Here is an 18,738-nt window from a genome sequence, read left to right as displayed (position 1 = left end):
TGACCAGGATGGTCTCGATTTCTTGACCTCGTGATCCACCCACCTCGGCCTCCCAAAGTGCTGGGATTACAGGCTTGAGCCACCGCGCCCGGCTCTCTTTCTTTCTTTTCTTTCTCTTTCTTTCTTTCTGTTTTTCTCTTTCTTTCTCTCTCTCTCTGTCTTTCTTTTCCTTCTGCACTGTTACCATCACTGCTCACTGCAGCCGCCACCTTCCAGGCTCCAGCAATCCTCACTTCTAAGCCTCTCGAGCAGCTGGGACTACAGGAGCACGCCACCAAGTTGGCTAACTTTTGTGGTTTTTGTAGAGGTGGGGTTTCTTCATGTTGCCCAGGCTGGTCTTGAGCTCCTAAGTAAAGTGATCCACCTGCCTTGGCTTCCTTAAGTGCTGACATTATAGGCATGAGCCACTCTACTCTGTATTGTTTTTATTAGATTTTATTATAATATTAAAAGTTTTTGCAATAATTTTTGGTAATGATGAGATCTGGCTTTGTTGCCGAGGCTGATATGGTATAAGCCACCATCCCTGACTTTAGACTTTATTTTTCAGAGCTGTTACAGGTTCACAGGGAAATTCAGTGGACAGCACAGAGTTCCCCTAGACACCCTCCCCACACAGCACAGCCTCTCCCCACCAGCATCCCCAGCAGAGGGGGGTGCCTGTTCCGTCAGTGAGCCTGCCTGGACACATCATCCTCACCACCCAGACTCCGTGGTGTCCATTAGGGCTCGCTCTTGGTGTTGTACATCCTGTGGGTTTGGACAAGGGCCTAATGATAAGTTTCCACCACTGGAGTATCAGAGTATCATGGGGGGTATCTTCACTGTTCTCCAAATCCTCTCTGCTCTGCCTATTTACCTGCCTGCCCCGGATGGTGGATTTTTTGGTTTACATTTGGCAACCCCTAAATTCCCGATTTGACTCGAACTGCAGAGACATTTCGAGCCTCTGGTGACTAGTTGGTCTAAGCGATATTACCATGCCCTGAAGGCTTTGTTAATCCGTAGATGGGTGGGCCCCGAACTCAGAGCTTCCAATTTAGCAGATCAGGGGCGGGGCCTGAGCATGTGCATTAAAAAATAGAATTTGTTTTAGAATAACTTTCTAAAGTCCATTGAGCTCCCTAATGTCGCTCACCATTGCCCCCAATATTAACATGGTTCATTAGTATTGTACTTTTGCCACAAGGGATAAACTGACTCAAAATATTGCCATGAACTGAGGCCCTCTACCTTATTGAGACCTCCCTTGTGATTACACAATGCCCTCCACCTCCTTCCTCCCCATCCAGGATGCCACATTGCCTTCAGTTGCCACATCTCCCTAGGCTCCTCTTGGTGATCATTTCTCAGATTTTACTTGATTGGGATCACCTGAGAATCTGCATGTTGGGCCATGCTGATGCTGCTCTTCTTGGATGGCTGGTTGAGCTCACAGGCAGAGGCCGGCAACTCGCAGAGGTCTGGAAAGGTCACTTCCTGAATAGGTTGGATTCGTTGATTAAGTTCACTGTTGTGACACCTCAGTTCTTGTCTTCTTAATTTAAAGGAATTTAAACAAGAGGCACACAACAAAAGAGATGCAGCAGAGAGTAATTGATTGCACGGAAATATAATATTTTGGAAGTTAAGTGCAGAATAGACAGGACACCCTGAGAGAGAGGATTCAGGGCAGGCTGCTCCTAAGGATGAGACGGCAAAGACCCGCTCCAGGGAGACTCCCTTTATGGGAGTGTCGGCCACAGCTGTGCACACGTCTCTTCAGCATCTTAAATCTCCACCTACGGGTGTGTTTTTTGCTATCATAAAAAGCGAAGTGTCAGTGTGTGGATGAGTGAGATCAAAGTGTGCATGCTCTCCACAGGGGAAGTTCCCTCCTGGAGATGGCTTTACTTGAATGAACTCAGTTACAGTGTGAATGCTGAGGCTTATTGTGTTGACTGTGGTCACCACGCGTGCAAAATCCCAAGCATGCGGTCACTTCCCTGGCTACCCAGGTCCCTTTTGGAGCAGAATTCTTTGAGGCAGGCACCTGGAATCCACTATAGAATGTACATCAAGTCCACTTTCCTTCAAGAAGTGGATGTAGGGGTGGATGGTGGTTCTGTCTTTTGGTGATTGGGTCCAGCCTTCTTCACCAGACCTAGAAATGTTTTGATGATACCACCTGCCCATTTAATTTCATAGTGCTCTGTGATCCATGAATGACATCCAATGTTTCTTTAGACCTTCATTTTCTAATTTGGCTACATGTTCCAGTGACTTGAGGAGTTTTTAATACTTTTTTTTTTTTTTTTTAAGCAATGCCTGGGGTCCAGCCCAGAGATAATGACATGATTGGTGTAGGATGTGGCACCTGTGTTGAACTTATAAAACTCCCCAGGTGATCTAGCATGTGGCTGAGTCTGGCAGCTCAGTTTTCTGACTGCCTGCTCACTCCAATTCCTGTCCTCTCATGGACATCAGTGAGTTCATTTCCATGGCAGGATCATGCACCTCCCTTCCCAGTCTACAGAAGGTAGACTCCACTGCTGGCTCCCACCCACCCTGGAGGGGGGTCTGCCCTGCCGTAACTGGCTTCATGAACCACTCCAGAGACTGCCCCTCATGGCTCAGGGCACAGCTGGCACTAGGGGGCCTTTGGACTGCTGCTCCTCAGTGCCTACGTGCTATGGTGAATGAATGCTCCAAGCCAAGAGGCTGATTTACCTGATGCCCTCAATGACGATAAAAACAAGATACCCATTGTAACCCCATAAGCCCAGTGCTGGAAATGACTTTGAAGTGAATTTAGAAGGTGCACTTTTTGGCAGAGAAGCAACAACCCAGCATTGCTTGACCTACCCAAACTGGAGCCAAATCTGCACCAACCAACCTGGCCCACGTGATGGCTTTTTAGACACTGATGGGACATGAGGTGGGCAAGGAGGTGGTAGCATCGACATTGGAAGAAGGGGGAAGAGATCGGCTCCCCTGGCATGACCCTGGGGTCTTGGAGGCTGGGTGGGTCAACATCTCTGGAATTGTTTCTAGATTTCTGGCTTCCCAGAAAAAGGAGCTGGGAAGACAGGCTCAAGGGATTCTCCTGCCTCAGCCTCCCCAGTAGCTGGGACTACAGGTGTGTGCCACCACATCCAGCTAATTTTTAAATTATTTATAGAGATGGGGCCTCACTTTGTTGCCCAGGCTAGTCCTGGGCTTGAGCAATCCTCCTGCCTCAGCCTCCCAAAGGGCTGGATTACAAGTGCGACTCACTGCATCTGCTCAGGGAGCTTGGCCCAGGGTCTTTTTCTGACAGCTTGGAAGGGCAACCCCATGACTGAATGTGATTCTGAGGATGGCAACACAGTTCTCTCTCACCTTCATTGCTTAGACAGACTAAAGACTAGAGATGAGGGTATCATGGATTTCTTCATACAGAACCCCAGGAATAGAAAGACACCCTGTCACTCACAGGCTGCAGACAGTGTTGAGTCAGGCCCCCTCGCAAAAATGCTGAGCAGAACGGGACTCACTTGCCTTGGGCAGACCCTCTACAAGGGGAAGGAACAGGGCTTCTGTGCCAGTTATCAGTCTATTGCCTCCCAGCTTTAAGTCCACCAGTTCAGTGACTCCGCTTGGCAATAATGGAGCCGTTGCCCTTCCTTTGCAGCAAGCACAGTGCTCAGCTCTGTCACTAGAGGGGGCGAGAAGGCTATCTCAGGAGGAAGAGACCCCACTGTGCTGCCATCTTGTCTGTCTTCTTGCTCCTGTTATGGCCTGTCAGTCCTGCAAGAATGGGGCCCCCGGGCATGTTCGCCGCCCCAGCTCCTGCCTGTGACTGCCTCACCACAGCCCTCTCCATACCCGGCCACCAGCCTTGGCCCCTGCACCCCAGGGGTCTGTCTCCTACTTCCCTGGTGACTGTGGTCCAGCCCTGGAACAACCAGAGGCCTCAACCAGATCCCCCCAGTGAGGTTCACACCTCCACTCTTGACTTGCTCCTCTCTTGGCATAACTAAAAGTCTGGCCGCTTTTTGATGTTTGTTTCTTATCACCTCGAATCTGGACAAACTGATAAGAAAGCATGGGTGCTTCCTCTTCCAGTGCCAGTGGGGAGTTCAAACCCTGTGCAGTAGTCCTGGCTGTAGCCCCACCCCCTAAGCACCATAAAACCCTAAATCAACCTCCTTTCCCTGCCCTCTCAAGCCACATTCAGACCAGCTTGGGAAAGCCCAGTCTGCTCAATTCAGAAATCTTATTATGTAATAAACCGCATACTCTCTTGGAGCGTGTGCGTGAATGCATATATATGTAGGTCATCTGTCTTAACATTCAAACCCAGTTTTGGTTGGGTGTAATCCTGTTTCTGCAGGGTGGCCCCTCACCTGCTTAAGCCAGGGTGGGGTAGGTGCACCCTACCTCAAGCCAGGTAACAGGCCATTGTGTGCCAGCCCCTGCTTTATATTAAATGCTGTTTGTGCTAATCGTTGTGCATTTCTTTCTCCTAATTGGACCCAGACTGATACAGCTTCTCAATGAAGTTTCTTCTTTGTAACTCTCCAATCATTCTTCCCCAGCGAAAGAATGAGTGAGAAGGTGAATAAAAGCCAGGAGTCCTAAGCTAGTACATTTCCAACAACACAGAAAAGCATTGAGAGTGGCCATAGACGTCCCCTATTCAGCAAGACTAAACATCATGGAGGAAGGCACCCGGTTCAGGCAGTGAACATGGGGGTCTTCCTGAAGTACAGAGTAACAGAGACTGACAGCCACGTAGGTCACCAGCGGTCACTTAGTTGAATAGTATAGGCCACATAAAGCACTTGGTCCTTTCACTTATAAGAATGGGAGTCCACTGAAAAAATGTAAAGAGTGTAGCAGCAGGATTAGATTTGTGCCCTTTCATGGTCAAAATGGCTGCCACGGGAAAATGGGTTAGGGCATTGCGTAGGAGTGGGTGTGGCAGAAATCAAACCCCTAGTATAGTATTCCAGGTGAGAAACAGGAGAACTGATGATTTCACATGCACTTTTGGACGCTGGACTCAAGATGCTGATTTGAACAGTAAGAGATCGTAACATTGCTCAGTTGGTGAAAACCTGGAATAAAGGGGAGTCTCCCTTCCCACTTCTCAGATGGTGATCTACCAGTGGTTCTGAAACTTCAAGGCACATTAGAACCACCTGGGAAAAAGTTTTATTTTTACTCATTTTATTTTATTTTTTGAGATGGAGTCTCACTCTTGTTGCCCAGACCGGAGTGCAATGGCACAATCTCAGCTCACTGCAACCTCCACCTCCTGGGTTCAAGCAATTCTCCTGCCTCAGCCTCTCAAGTAGCTGGAATTACAGGCACCTACTACCACACCTGGCTAATTTTTGTATTTTTAGTAGAAATGGGGTTTCACCAGGCAGACCAGGCTGGTCTTAAACTCTCAGTCTCGGGTGATTTGCCTACCTTGGCCTCCCAAAGTGCTGGGATTACAGGTGTGAGCCACCATACCTGGCAAAAAAAGTTTTAAATCCTGATTTCCAGGCTGGACGTGGTGGCTCACACCTGTAATCCCAACACTTTTGGAAGCCCAGGTGGGCAGATTATCCAAGGTCAGAAGTTTGAGACCAGCCTGGCCAATATAGTGAAACCCCATCTCAACTAAAAATATAAAAATTAGTTGGGTGTGGGGACATGTGCCTTTAATCCCAGCTACTTAGGAGCCTCAGGCACAAGAATTGCTTGAACCAGGAGGTAGAGGTTGTGGTGACCCGAGATTGTGCCATTGCACTCCAGCCTGGGTGACAGAGCAAGGTTCTGTCTCAAAAGTAGAAAATACCAAAAATGATAGATCATAAGTATTTCACCACACATGCACGGATACACACACGGGGACACACACACACACACACACACACACACAGACACAAACACACAGCAAAAAAACAAAAACCAAGCCAGGTATCACGGCATATTCTCTTAGTCCCTACTACTGGGGAGGCTGAGGCAGGAGGATTGCTTGACCCAGGAATTAAACAAATAAATAATGAAAAGACAATAGTAACTATGTGAGTTGGTGAATACATGAATTAGCTTGATTGTAGTGGTAACTGCACCCCATATAGGGATATGTAAACATCAGCATGGTTACCTTAGTCACCAAGGATAGGTAGAGGTCCAGAATTGGAGAGCAGCCTGGGCAACATAGCGATACCCCCATCTTTACAAAAAAAATCTTTTTTAATTAGCCATGTGTGGTGGTGCTTGCCTGTAACTGCAGCTACTCAGGAGGTTGGAGCAAGAGGATTTCTTGAGCCCAGGAGTTAGCTGCAGGGAGCTATGAATGTTCCATTGCACCCAGCCAAGGTGACACAGTGAAACATTGTCTCTAAAAATAAACAAATTTATCCACAGAGGTAGGAAATCTCTACAAAAAAAAAAAAAAAAAAAACAACAACAACAACAACAACAAAACTATATGGCTGGGATCAGTGGCTCAAGCCTGTAAAGTGGGCAGATCACAAGGTCAGGAGTTCAAGACCAGCCTGGCCAATCTGTTGAAACCCTGTGTCTACTAAAAATATAAAAATTAGCTGAGTGTGGTGGCAAGTGCCTGAAGTCTCAGCTGCTTGGGAGGCTGAGGCAGGAGAATCACTTGAACCTGGGATACAGAGGTTGCAGTGAGCCAAGATCGTGCCATTGCACTCCAACCTGGGTGACAGAGCAAGACTCTGTCTCAAAAAAAAAAAAAAAGACCTATAAAATACTGATGAGAGGAAATGAAGATGGCAGAAAAATGGAAAGATATTCCATGTTCATGGATTGGAAGTATTTATATTGTGAAAATGACCAATACTATTAATAGAGATCTACAGATCCAACACAATCCCTACCAAGATGCCAAGGACGTTCTTCATGAAAACAGATGTCATGTTTCAAGAGGAGAGTATTTGAGGGAATTAGGTTGGTAGGTGGTGGTTTTAGGCAGACTCCAGTTTATTCCACTTAATAACTCCATTCTGACTCACTATCAACACCTCAGTTATTAACAAGGGAAACTATCACAAAGTATGAGAAAATGCATTAGAAAATAAGTGTCAGAAATTTTTGGCAAAATGACCTTGTTTTGAGCACTTTACTATCATAATCTTATTTAATCTTCAAAACAACACATCAGGAACTTAATAATTCCCTGGTTCTTTTCACAGGGAATTTGAAGTTCCCAAAATTCAGCGGCTTGCTGAAGATTTCCAAAAGATTGAAACCAGAATCAGTATAAAATTAACAGCCCTCCAATTTATCTTAAATGTTAGATGAGAAAGTTTACTCTAAATTTAAAATGAATAAATAACCATTTGAATGGAGTTGTGGGCCATTCAGTCATTCACTGATGCTGTGAGCTTCCAAAATGTTAATACCTAGCACTTAATTATCATTCCACAGGGACTCCATGATCCACAGAGCCAAATTCACACCCACCATTAAGGATTTTTGTGCTTGAGATGCCTGAGGGAGTTGAGAACTAGGGAGTCCTCAGTGTATCTATAAACCACCTCCCACCGTCCTGGAGTGAAGGCAGAGTGGGGACCGTGTGCCTTTCTCTGGTTCCCACTGCTTTTATATAAGGGTAGGCTGGCTGATATCAAACCAATGATTTAGTTTACTTCAAGCAAAGCTTTCCCATGTCAATTCCCAGATTTTTAAAAGTAAAAAATTGTCACTAATATCCATTATGTATCAACAATGACTGTCTCTTTTTTTCAATATCTTGACATTCACATGTGAAAGTTTCCTCAAACTAGAGCAGATCACTGGTTTGATATTAATCAACCAACTCTTAACGTGTCCTTTACTTTACTCATTAGTATATTGCTATCTAGGGCATGAAGGGACCCAAAGTGGTTAAAACTTGGAGATCTGTATTTCGTGAAGCTTCCAAATGCTTCAGAAATATGAAAAGTAATTTAGTAGAGCTGGACAACCAAATTTATTTGCACAGCAGGCATATTTAATACGTTAATATCCTGTGGGTGGGGTTTCATTGGGAAATGTAATCAACACCAATCACCTAAATTGGATTCTATGGCCCTAAACCAATCATGGGGAGGCCCAGAAGGCCATGGGAGAGGCCTGGAGTCCCTGAGGTTCTCTATAAATAGACGAAGTTTGGCTCCAGACTAGGTGGAGAGCGCTTCCCGGAGGAGAGAAGGTGGGAGACAGAAGTCGGGAAGGAGGTAAGTGCCCAGTGGGGATGTCTGTAGGGTTTAGGAATTGACCTTCGGGGGTTGGTTTTAAAAAGATTTGCGTTTATTTTCCCCGGCATTTGCCTGGAGACCTTGTGAAAGCAGCGGGTCTCCTTTGCACCCCAGTATTTACTCTGACTTGTTATATAAATCTTTTGTAAAGTAGGAATAAAATTAACTTTCTCATCATGGTTAGGTTACATTTTATTTTGATTTTTAGAGATGATCTCTCCCTCACTGCCCAGACTAGCCTGGAATTCCCAGGCTCAAACGATACGCCTGGCTCCACCTCCTGAGTAGCAGAGACTGCAGGCTTATGCCACTAGGCCTGGAAAAATTTTTAATTTTTCTGTAGAGATGGGGTCTCGGTGCTTTGCCCAGGCTGGTTCTGAACTCCTGGGCTCAAGCATGCCCCCGTCTCAGTCTTCCAAATTGTTGGAATTACAGGAGGGAGCCACCTTGCTGACCATTCACCACTCGTTAAAAAGTATTGCTGTGCAATTTTATCAGAGAACACGAACCAGAAAAGAAAAAAAAAAAAAAAAAAAAAGGCATTGCTGGATTTTCCCCTTCCACACAGTGTAAAATCAAGCCATTAATGAATCAGCCTCAACCTACTAGGCCAATGAGAAAGCTAAGTGTCCCTACCTGCGTGACCCGTGTGACTGCCTCTATTTTCTCCCATGTCCCATTGCTTTCTTTAATGGGAAATGAGCTGTCACAGAATACAAAGCAGTTTCTGGGAACATGAAAACGCTTTTTTTAGACACAGGATCTCACTATGTTGTCCCAAACTCCTGGGCTCCAGTGATCTCCTGTCTCAGCCTCATGAGCCGCAGCTGTGTCTAAGCCATTATAATTCCAGAATGTCAGGCTGCCTTTTCTCTCTCATATCTGTATGCTTTTTCAAAAAAAAAAAAAAATCTACTTTTAAATTGAAAAAAATGATACATATTTGTGGTGTACGGCATAATGTGCTTTGTGGGATATAAGCATTTTAAAATGGCTAAATTGAGCTAATATTCCTATGCCCTACTTCATGTACTAATCATCTTTGGGCATGAGCATATTTAAAATCTACTCTTTAAGCAGTTTCCAAGTGTACAAAACATTGTTATGAGCTGAAGTCACCAGGTTAGACAATTGCTCTCCTGAGCTGATTTCTTCAACTGAAACTCGTACCCTTTGACCTACATTTCCCCAACTCCCAACCCAGCCCTGGTAACCAGCATTCTACTCACTGCTACTGTGAGTCCACTGGGTTTTTAATTATTATTTACAGTATTCACTTATTTTATTTTTAAAATTATTTTATAATTTTAAGTTTTATTTTAAATTTGCCATGTACTTGTGCAGAATTGTTACATGAATATACTGAGCAATGCTGATGTTTGGGGTGTGACTAAACCCATCACCCAGGACCTGAGGACAGCACCCAACAGGTGGTTTTTCAACCTTCCCTCCCTCTGTCCCTCCCGAGGTTCACTGGTTTGGAGTCCACGTCCTGATTTCCTTTCCTCTGTACACGCCCAGGAGCGGGATGGCCGGATCATGCAGTTGTTCCACATTTAATGTTTTGGGGAGCTTCTACACTGTCTCCCATATCGGCTGCACTGATTTACATGCCCAGCACAGGGCTCCAAGGTTCCTGTCCTCCGAATCCTCTCCAACACTCACGACATGGGTCTTTTTGGGAACAGCCGCTCTAGCCGGCCTGAGGGGTGTCCTGTGGTTTGGATTTGCATGTCCTGAAGATGAGTGATGATGAGCACCTTTTCCTAGACCTGCTGGCCTTTCACATGTAACCCCCTTCTAGTGGGTTCTGTGTTTTCTCGCTGTGGAGCAGTTTAAGTTGCTTGTGCTTTGCATAGGAGCCCGTGTGAGATGCGTGGTATGTAAATATTGTCTCCTCCTCAGGGTTGTCTCCCCGCTCTGCCGATGCCCTCCCTGGCTGTCTGTCTGTTCTGCACTTGCTCAGATTCCTTCCAGGACATGTGTTGGGTTTCCATCCTCCAGGCTTCCAGGGACCTTTCCCGAGAGCCTCCTGTCAGTTCTTTCTCCTCTCTGCAGACCTTGAAGCAGCTTTCCCCACCTGTGGCTAGGAAAGCAGGGCTTCGTTCTCATCGCTGTTGGCCTTGGAGGATGATTAGTGCCTGCAGAGTATCACACAGTGGCTCCTGCCTGATAAATCTAGGTTTAGAAATTAATTTTAAAAGTCTTATTATTGTATGAACCCACTTCTTTAAAATTTCATAGACCGCTAGACTTTATATTCATGTTCTGGGATGAGACTAAGAATATAGAGAAACCCTTTGAGACAGAAAGCAGATTAGGGATTGCCAGGGGCTGGCGTGGGTGGGCAGGGGGTGATTCCTGTTGGGGCTGGGCTTTTTGGGGAGTGATGAGATAATTCTGGATCTAGACAGTGGCAATGTTTGCACAACACGGCACATGTCTTAGTGCCTTGAAATTGTGCTCTTGAAGCAGGTAAAAATGATGAAATTTATGAATGTGCATTTCACCAAAATAACAAGATATCTGTGTAGGAACTTAATCCTCATAAGGTTCTTTAGTGCTCTCCCTTCACTGGGCAAATAATTCTGGGGTTAACAAGAAAGTTTGTTGGGGGACAGTCATACGTTGTAACTATTTCCCTTTGTCTTATTGCATAATTATGACTAAGGATTTGCCTTGGATCTTACCTTGAGGAGAAAACATGAAGAACTTACATTATTGTTATGTCAGATTTTAGGAACTTCACATACCTGTCCTATTTAATTTACAGTCAAACAATGTTCAATGCACAGGAAAACCGATTCAGCCTCTGCACAATGAACCCCTAGAGATCAGAATCCAGGGGAGGATTTGGATTCTACACCAGAACATGCAGTCAGGCATAGACAATGGAAGAATAAGAGAGTGGATTGATTTCCACTGTGCTGAGTTCGATGCTAGAGGGGAAGAGGGATCAGGATTGGGATGAGGGATTTGAAAGAGAAGAGTGGGTGGAGTCAAAATTAATCTAATGGAGATCATGCTTTTTTCCCCTGAAGATTCTGAACAGTGAATCAATTACTGAGAAAAACCAGAAGCGGTCTGTGTAGATAGGTCTCAATTAGACACCAGCCACTGGAAGAGCTTTCTCAGAGACTGGTTGAAAATTCTCCAGTAGATATGGCTGCAAATTGCACATCCTCATGGCATCAGGGAGAACACTGCAACAGTCCTGGGTCAGACCAGCCACGGTCCATGGTGACCCCAGGAACTCAACTTGGACATCAAGACTGTGATCCTGAGACTTGGCACATGAACTTCAGGATGTTCAGCTGCCCGGAGCAGTCGGACCCCATCCAGGCTCTGAGGAAACTCACTGAGCTGTGCCATCTGTGGCTGAGGCCCGACCTCCACACCAAAGAGCAGATCCTGGACATGCTGGTGATGGAGCAGTTCCTGATCTCCATGCCCCAGGAGCTCCAGGTCTTAGTCATGATGAACGGTGTGCGGAGCTGCAAAGAGCTGGAGGACCTGCTACGGAACAACAGAAGACCCAAGAAATGGGTGAGTAGGACCCAAGAAATGGTGCAGGGAAGGGGAGCTGGGCTGGGGGCTGCAAGGTGCAGCTGGACTCGAGAGGACACGAGGGGCTGCTCTAGATCAGGGCTTCCAAGTAGAGGAGAGTTTGCCCATCAGGGACACATGGCAGTGTCTGGGGACATTTTTTGGTTGTCACAAGGTAGACATTTTCCAATGCTGAGGACAACCCACCATGACAAATACTCATCCAGCTTCAAATATCAGCTGTGCTGAGATGGCACATCCCTGGTCTAGGAGATGGACAGGCAGAGGGAATACAGGCACCCACACCCTGTGTGAGGCCAACAGGAAAGAAAGACATTGGTGAAATATTCCGCCTGATGGAACATATGGAAGGAGGGATTAGAGTGAACTAAAGAGGGGTCAAGAAGTCCCCACCTGAGGCAGGGAAGTGGTTGACATCAGAGATCCAGGCATCTCTCTCCAGGTCCCCACAGGAGCCCCTAATTTCCATAACAAGGTGAGCTGCCATTGGCAAATTGAGCTGGATTCACTCACAGTATTTCCCCTTTTCTTCTCTTTGGTTTAGAGACCCTTTCATCCAAAAGACCCATATTTATTTTCTTATCTAGAATATTCCAGGTGCAGGCAGGTGCTGGAGTCTAAAGAGGGAGAAATTTAGACAGGACTGCTATGTCCACAGAGCTAACTCGGCATCAGGAAGATGATTTTGAACATTAATTACGGTAAAGTGTGAGCATGATGGCAGGACTCAGGGAATGTGAGAGCTAATTTCAGGTTCTCACGGTGAGTCTGATTGTCTTTTTTCTCTACAGTCTGTGGTCACCTTCCACGGAAAACAATATATGGTGCAGGACTCAGATGCTGAGATGGCTGAATCCCCTGCCAGCGTCAGGGATGATCTGAGAGACATGTCCAGCCAGCGGGCCTCCTCTGTGAACGACATGCATCCGGGGGAAGGCCAGGCCAGCCAACAGCTGCAGACCCTGCCCAGGGTCCCTGCACTGTCCAGGGGGCAGGTGAGTGTGAGGCCCTGGTGTCTGGGCAGAGGTGGGAGAAGGAGCAGGAGGAAATCATGTGGCTGCTGGACTGATTGAGAGATTTGGCACAGGAAAAAATTAGAGCCATTCTCCATGGACATGGTACATCCCCAGACATTCCTGAGCCATCACAGAGTGAAGCCTCCTCTACTTTTCCCTTCCACTATGGAAGCTGTTAGCATTTAGGGCTGGGGGTAAGAAATGGTGTCAGTGAAGTGAGGGAGGCAGTTGGCACAGATAAATGGTCTCTTCCCCAAGGCCAGTTTCCTCAGACATTTCATTCAGCAAGGAACACACTTTCTACAGATTGTTGATTTCTTAATTTGTGGCAAGTTTCTCAACTGGGGTGATTTTGGCTTTCAGGACCCATTTGGCCATGTGTGAAGATTCTAGGGCATGGTGGGGTGTTCACAGCATCTAGAGGGTGGGGTCTCTGCACTGCACAGAAGCATCCCCACCAGGAGGGTGATGCAGCCCCAATGCCAATGGTGCCACGGGTGTGGGACCTCAACCTAGAGTCCTGCTCCTTCCAGTGTCAGGGGCAGGGAGACAGTGGCATGGCTGGGAGAAGTGTGCTCAGAGAACCAGAGTGAAAACCACCACACCTGTGTCATTAGAAAAGTTTGTGTATCCAATCATGGAAAAGGCAGAGATGTCCATGTTTCAGCCTTTTAGACACGGCAGTCATTGCTCTTGGTTTTCCATTGTCAGGGAGAGGACTTTCTTCTGCCAGAGACTACTGACATAAAAGATGACCAAAAGACTCTGAGACCCAAGCAGAACGTGGAGAAGGATCTCAAGGAAAACAGGAAAGAGAACCCAGGACTTACATCCCCAGAGCCGCAGCTTCCACAGGGTCCCAGTGAGTATGGAGACTTGAATCCACAAGGAGTTAGCCCCTCTCTCCTGGGGTGCAGGGCTGGGGCCAGCATTATCATCTCCTAGGGGAGTTGGTGCTCAGCTCCCAAATCCTCTCCATCCCCCACCTTTCAGAGACCTACAGTCCAATGTCTTAGGCTTGAGGTGGAGGGGAAGTTCTCAGCCAACATCAGTGTTTCGTTGCAATGAGTTTGGTGAATTGAGAATGTGCTTTATTAATGGTCCTGTGTGAAATTCCTTCTCCCAGCAGATCTGGTGAGAGCAAAGGATGGGAAGGAACCCCGAAAAAGAGCCTCTGTGGAAAATGTGGATGCTGACACAGCTTCTGCCTGTGCGGTGGAGACAGAAGCTTTGGCTCACAGCGAGGACAGAGGAGACTCTCTGAATCCAAGAGGTCCCAGAAGAAGGAAACCAGATGCCACCTCCATTTCCCAAGAAGAGCCTCAAGGAGGAGCCACACCTGTGGGCAACAGAGAATCCTTGGGACCAGCTGGGATAAATCCAGTTAATTCCCCAGGCCTTGAGAGCGCAGTCAGTCACCCTGTTGGCCAAGAAGCCGTGGCACTGCTGCCCTTTGCATGTGACGTGTGCAGTAAGAGGTTTAAGTATTACGGCAAGCTAGTCATCCACAAGAGATCACACACAGGAGAGAGACGCTTTCAGTGTCATCTCTGTGGGAAGCGCTTCATGCAGCGCATAGGCCTCCAGCTTCACCAGCGCACCCACACTGGCGAGAAGCCCTACACGTGTGACATCTGCCAGAAGCGGTTCACCCAGAAGTCCTACTTGAAGTGTCACAAGAGAAGCCACACAGGGGAGAAGCCCTACGAATGTAAAGTCTGCAGGAAGGTTTTCACCTACACGGGGAGCCTGAAGGAGCACCTGCGTGTCCACTCTGGAGAGAAACCCTATACATGCTCCAAGTGTCTGAGAGCCTTCGGTCGGCCTGCAACCTTAAGACGTCACCAGAAAACACATCGCGAAGCCACTGCGCAGTGATCCCATCATCGAGTCTGTGTCTTCTGCACCAAGAAAATGTGAATGATGATTTTTCACCGATGTTATCAGATGACATTTTACACATGAAAGGAGCCTGGCCACACACAGGGAGTGCCTCGAATATGAATTCCCTGGATGTTTCTTTAAATCCTTTTCCTCCCCAATGAGTTTTGTGTTTTGTTTCATTATGTCTATTGTTATCTTATGGGTTTATTTTGGCTGTTGTGTTGCTGTTCTTTCAATAAACAAACATCTTGTTAGTTTTCAATATTGTATAATGGAAAACTGAGTCTCCTGATTAACATGCTGTTAACCACTGTTTTGCTGTAAAGTACAAGTGTCCAAGGAGGATGGCCAGATCAAACACATGATGCCTAGGGGAGTCTGAGTTTCAGATAAACATTTTTATTAGTATCAGCATGTTCTAAATTATTCATTATTTATCTGAAACTCAGCTTTTATTGGGTATCCTAGTTTTATTTTTTCTTTTTTGTAATATGGAATGCTAAAATAAAAAATATTTTTTATTTTTGAGATGGAGTCTCTCTCTGTCAACAAGGCTGGATTGCAGTGGCAGCATCATTGCTCACTGCAGCCACGACCTTCCCAGCTCAAGCAATCCTCCCGTCTAAGCCTCCCGAGTATCTGGGACTCCAGGATCATACCACCACTCTGGCTAGCTTTCGTAGAGATGGGATTTCGCCATGTTGCCTAGGCTAGTCTTGAACTCCTGGGTACCAGTGATCCACCTGCCTCAGCCTCCTTAAGTGCTAGTATTACAGGCATGAGCCACTGCACCCTGTATTGTTTTGTTAGACTTTATTGTAATTATTATATTCAAATGTTTTGAAATAATTTTTTGTAGGGATGGCATCTAGCTCTGTTTCCCAGGCTGGTCTGGAACTCCTGGCCTCAGGCAATGCTTGCACCTTGGCCTCCAGAAGTGCTGGAATAATGGGTGTGAGCCACCATGCCTAGTTTTAGACATTTATTTTTCAGAGCTGTTATAGGTTTACAGGGAAACTCAGTGGACAGCACAGAGTTCCCCTAGACGCCCTCCCCACACAGCACAGCCTCTCCCCACCAGCATCCCCAGCAGAGTGGGGTGCTTGTTCCGTCAGTGAGCCTGCCTAGACACATCATCCTCACCACCCAGACTCCGTGGTGTCCATTAGGGCTCGCTCTTGGTGTTGTACATCCTGTGGGTTTGGACAAGGGCCTAATTATGAGTATCCATCCCTGTAGTATCATGGGGAGTATCTTTGCTGTCCCCCAAATCCTCTCTGCTCTGCCTATTTACCTCCCTGCCCCAATGGTGTATTTTTTGGCCTAAAATTTGGCAACCTCTAAATTCCCAATTTCACTCTTGAACTACAGAGGCATTCGAAGTCTCTGGTGACTAGTTGGTCTTAGTGATATTACCATCTCCTGAAGACTTTGTTAATGCACAGATGGGCAGGCCCCAAACTCAGAGCTGCTGATTTAGTAGACTGGGGGTGGGGCCTGAGAGTGTGCATTAAAAAATAGAATTCACTTGAGAATAGCTTTCCAAAATCCACTGAGAGCTCCCTATTGTCCCCACACCATTTCCCATATTGTTTTTTTGTTTGTTTGTTCTCTCTTTTCTTTTTCTTTTTTTTTTTTTAGATGGAGTCTTGCTCTGTTACCCAGGCTGGAGTACAGTGGTTCGATCTCAACTCACTGCAACCTCCACCTCCTGGGTTCAAGCTATTCTCCCGCCTCAGCCTCCCGCATACTGGCGCTACAGGCATGCACCACCACACCCAGCTAATTTTTGTTTTTTGTTTTTTTTTTGTTGTTGTTGTTGTTCTAGGAAAAGTCTTTTGCTTTTTCACAGTATAGTGAGTCATTTATGAAGAGGAAGTGAGTTCTGTTGAAAAATACTTGAAATATTCTCTTAGGGGAGAAAGCAGTTCAGCAGCTTGGAGGCCACTGGGCGGGGAGCTTAGAGGTCTGCCTGTTCTGAACCGGCATGAACAATTCCTCTTCAGCAGGCAGGGCCAAGTGCCAGCTCCTTATGGCTGGGATGTTGCTCCACACGTGGACAGCATTCTGCAGGGCCCCACTGCGGACATCCGGGATGGTGGCCCACTCCATGTCCAGGAAGCAACACACCACGTCCTGCTCTTCTCTGTTGAGCACCAGATGGTCCATGAACATCGAGAAGAAGGGCCTGGGGCTGCCCCTGGGCCACGCGTACTGCAGGAGCAGGTGGAACTGGAACAGGTACCAGGCGGGAGGAGGGTCGCAGGCCTGGAGGGGGGAGGTGTGGCGCCACACAGGAGACCGAACGGGCCCCACTCGTCCATGTCCTCCCTATGTCTGTGGCATTATCCAAATGCTTCAATTGTCCCCGGTCAGAACCGCTTTCCAAAAAGCCCAAACTCGTCAGCTGTTTCTTGGTGTCCCCACAAAGGGACAGCACCCACACCGGCTGTCTCCTCCACACAAGCACGGTTTCGAACACCTCAAGGGGACTCTTCGACTCTTGGTGGTACAAGGCCTTGAGGCGGCCGCGCCACTTCTTCCGCCGCGGGAGGAAGGCAGGCACAGGAAGCGCGCCCAGGTGCTCGTGGCGTGCAGCTTCCCCGAGGTCCCGGGCCGACCAGGATATCCACACACTCCAAGCAGTAGCACCGGGCACAACCGGGGTTTTCGCAGAGGAGCAGCGTCCCTCCGGAGCAGCAGGTGAAGCAGTAGCATCAGGTGCAGTTGGGGTTTTTGCAGAGGAGCAGCGTCCCTCCGGAGAAGCTGGTGGAGCAGTAGCATCGGGTGCCATCAGGGTTTGCACAGAGGAGCAGCGTCCCTCCCGAGCAGTAGATGGAGCAGTAACATCGGGTGCAATCGGGGTTTGTGCAGATGAGCAGCAGTTGGAGAAGCAGGTGGAGCAGTAGCATCGGGTGCCATCAGGGTTTGCACAGAGGAGCAGCGTCCCTCTGGAGCAGCAGGTGGAGCAGTAACATCGGGTGCAATCGGGGTTTGTGTAGATGAGCAGCAGATGGAGCAGCAGGTGGAGCAGGAGCATCAGGTGCAATCAGGGTTTGCACAGACGAGCAGCGTTCCTCCAGAGCAGTAGATGGAGCAGTAGCATCGGGTGCCATCAGGGTTTGCACAGAGGAGCAGCGTCCCTCTGGAGCAGCAGGTGGAGCAGTAGCATCAGGTGCAATCCGGGTTTGTGTAGACGAGCAGCAGGTGGAGCAGTAGCATCGGGTGCAATCGGGGTTTGTGTAGATGAGCAGCAGATGGAGCAGCAGGTGGAGCAGTAGCATCGCGTGCAATCAGGGTTTGCACAGAGGAGCAGCGCCCCTCCCGAGCAGTAGATGGAGCAGTAACATCGGGTGCAATGGCGTTTGTTAAATGAGCAGCAGGTGGAGCAGTAGCAGTGGGTGCAATCCGGGTTTTCACAAATGAGCAGGAGATGGAGCCTCAGGTGAAGCAGTAGCATCGGGTGCAGTGGAGGTTTTCGCAGAGGAGTAGCGTCCCTCCGGAGCAGCAGGTGGAGCAATAGGATTGGTACCGGTCATCGTCGTACGGAAGAGGGCATCCAGGAACTTGTCCTTACATCAGGCGCACATCCCTCCCTCAAACAGGGTGCTGTGTGTGAACCTGGAAACTTCCGCAGCAGAGGCAAATCTCTTCTGTGTTTCGCTGGTTAACCTTGACTTCATAGGTAATAAGACCTCTGCCTGCCGCCGGGGGAGCCGGGCTTGAGAGCTCCCTGGATCCCACCAAGATCACATCCATGCTCCCTCGGCCTCCAGGTCCAGGCCTAGGGTGGCGATTTCACAGGGCTGCTGCCATGGCTCCGGGTAGAGGCAGCAGGTGGGTTCAAAGTTACACAGGTTCGGGTCTTCCAGGCTGAGGTTCCCAGGGGAGGACTGGGCCGTGTAACCAGGGACAGTGCAGGGAAAGAATTTCTTTTTTTTTTTTTTTTTTTTTTTGAGTTCTTCTTTTCTTTCTTTTTTTTGAGACAGAGTCTCACTCTGTCTCCCAGGCTGGAGTGCAGTGGTACAGTCTCTGCTCACTGC

At 47.7% G+C, this 18,738-nt stretch overlaps 1 protein-coding gene and 1 pseudogene across 1 annotated transcript; one reads left to right on the top strand and one right to left on the bottom strand.

Moving 5' to 3' along the window:
* Positions 1-11,275: 11,275 nt before the first annotated feature.
* Positions 11,276-14,962, top strand: LOC108316665 (zinc finger and SCAN domain-containing protein 5C-like). The gene is made up of 4 exons (XM_037745021.1): positions 11,276-11,774; positions 12,587-12,790; positions 13,547-13,673; positions 13,938-14,962. The coding sequence occupies exons 1-4, from the start codon at positions 11,391-11,393 to the stop codon at positions 14,687-14,689; spliced, it is 1,467 nt and encodes a 488-aa protein (XP_037600949.1). The 5' UTR covers positions 11,276-11,390; the 3' UTR covers positions 14,690-14,962.
* A 1,598-nt stretch (positions 14,963-16,560) lies between these two features.
* On the bottom strand, positions 16,561-18,454 carry LOC108316588 (annotated as a pseudogene).
* Positions 18,455-18,738: the final 284 nt, after the last annotated feature.

The sequence above is a fragment of the Cebus imitator genome, unplaced genomic scaffold (genome assembly GCF_001604975.1).
Source record: "Cebus imitator isolate Cc_AM_T3 unplaced genomic scaffold, Cebus_imitator-1.0 Scaffold190, whole genome shotgun sequence".
NCBI lineage: Eukaryota > Metazoa > Chordata > Mammalia > Primates > Cebidae > Cebus > Cebus imitator.
The sequence above is the reverse complement of the archived record's forward strand: the minus strand, read 5'-3'. Positions and strand labels throughout refer to the sequence as shown.

Coding starts and splice junctions, on each gene's coding strand:
- LOC108316665 (XM_037745021.1), top strand. CDS start 11,391: ATGGCTGCAAATTGCACATCCTCATGGCATCAGGGAGAACACTGCAAC. Junction 11,775..12,586: donor ACAGAAGACCCAAGAAATGG/GTGAGTAGGACC, acceptor TTTTCTCTACAG/TCTGTGGTCACCTTCCACGG. Junction 12,791..13,546: donor CTGCACTGTCCAGGGGGCAG/GTGAGTGTGAGG, acceptor CTTCTGCCAGAG/ACTACTGACATAAAAGATGA.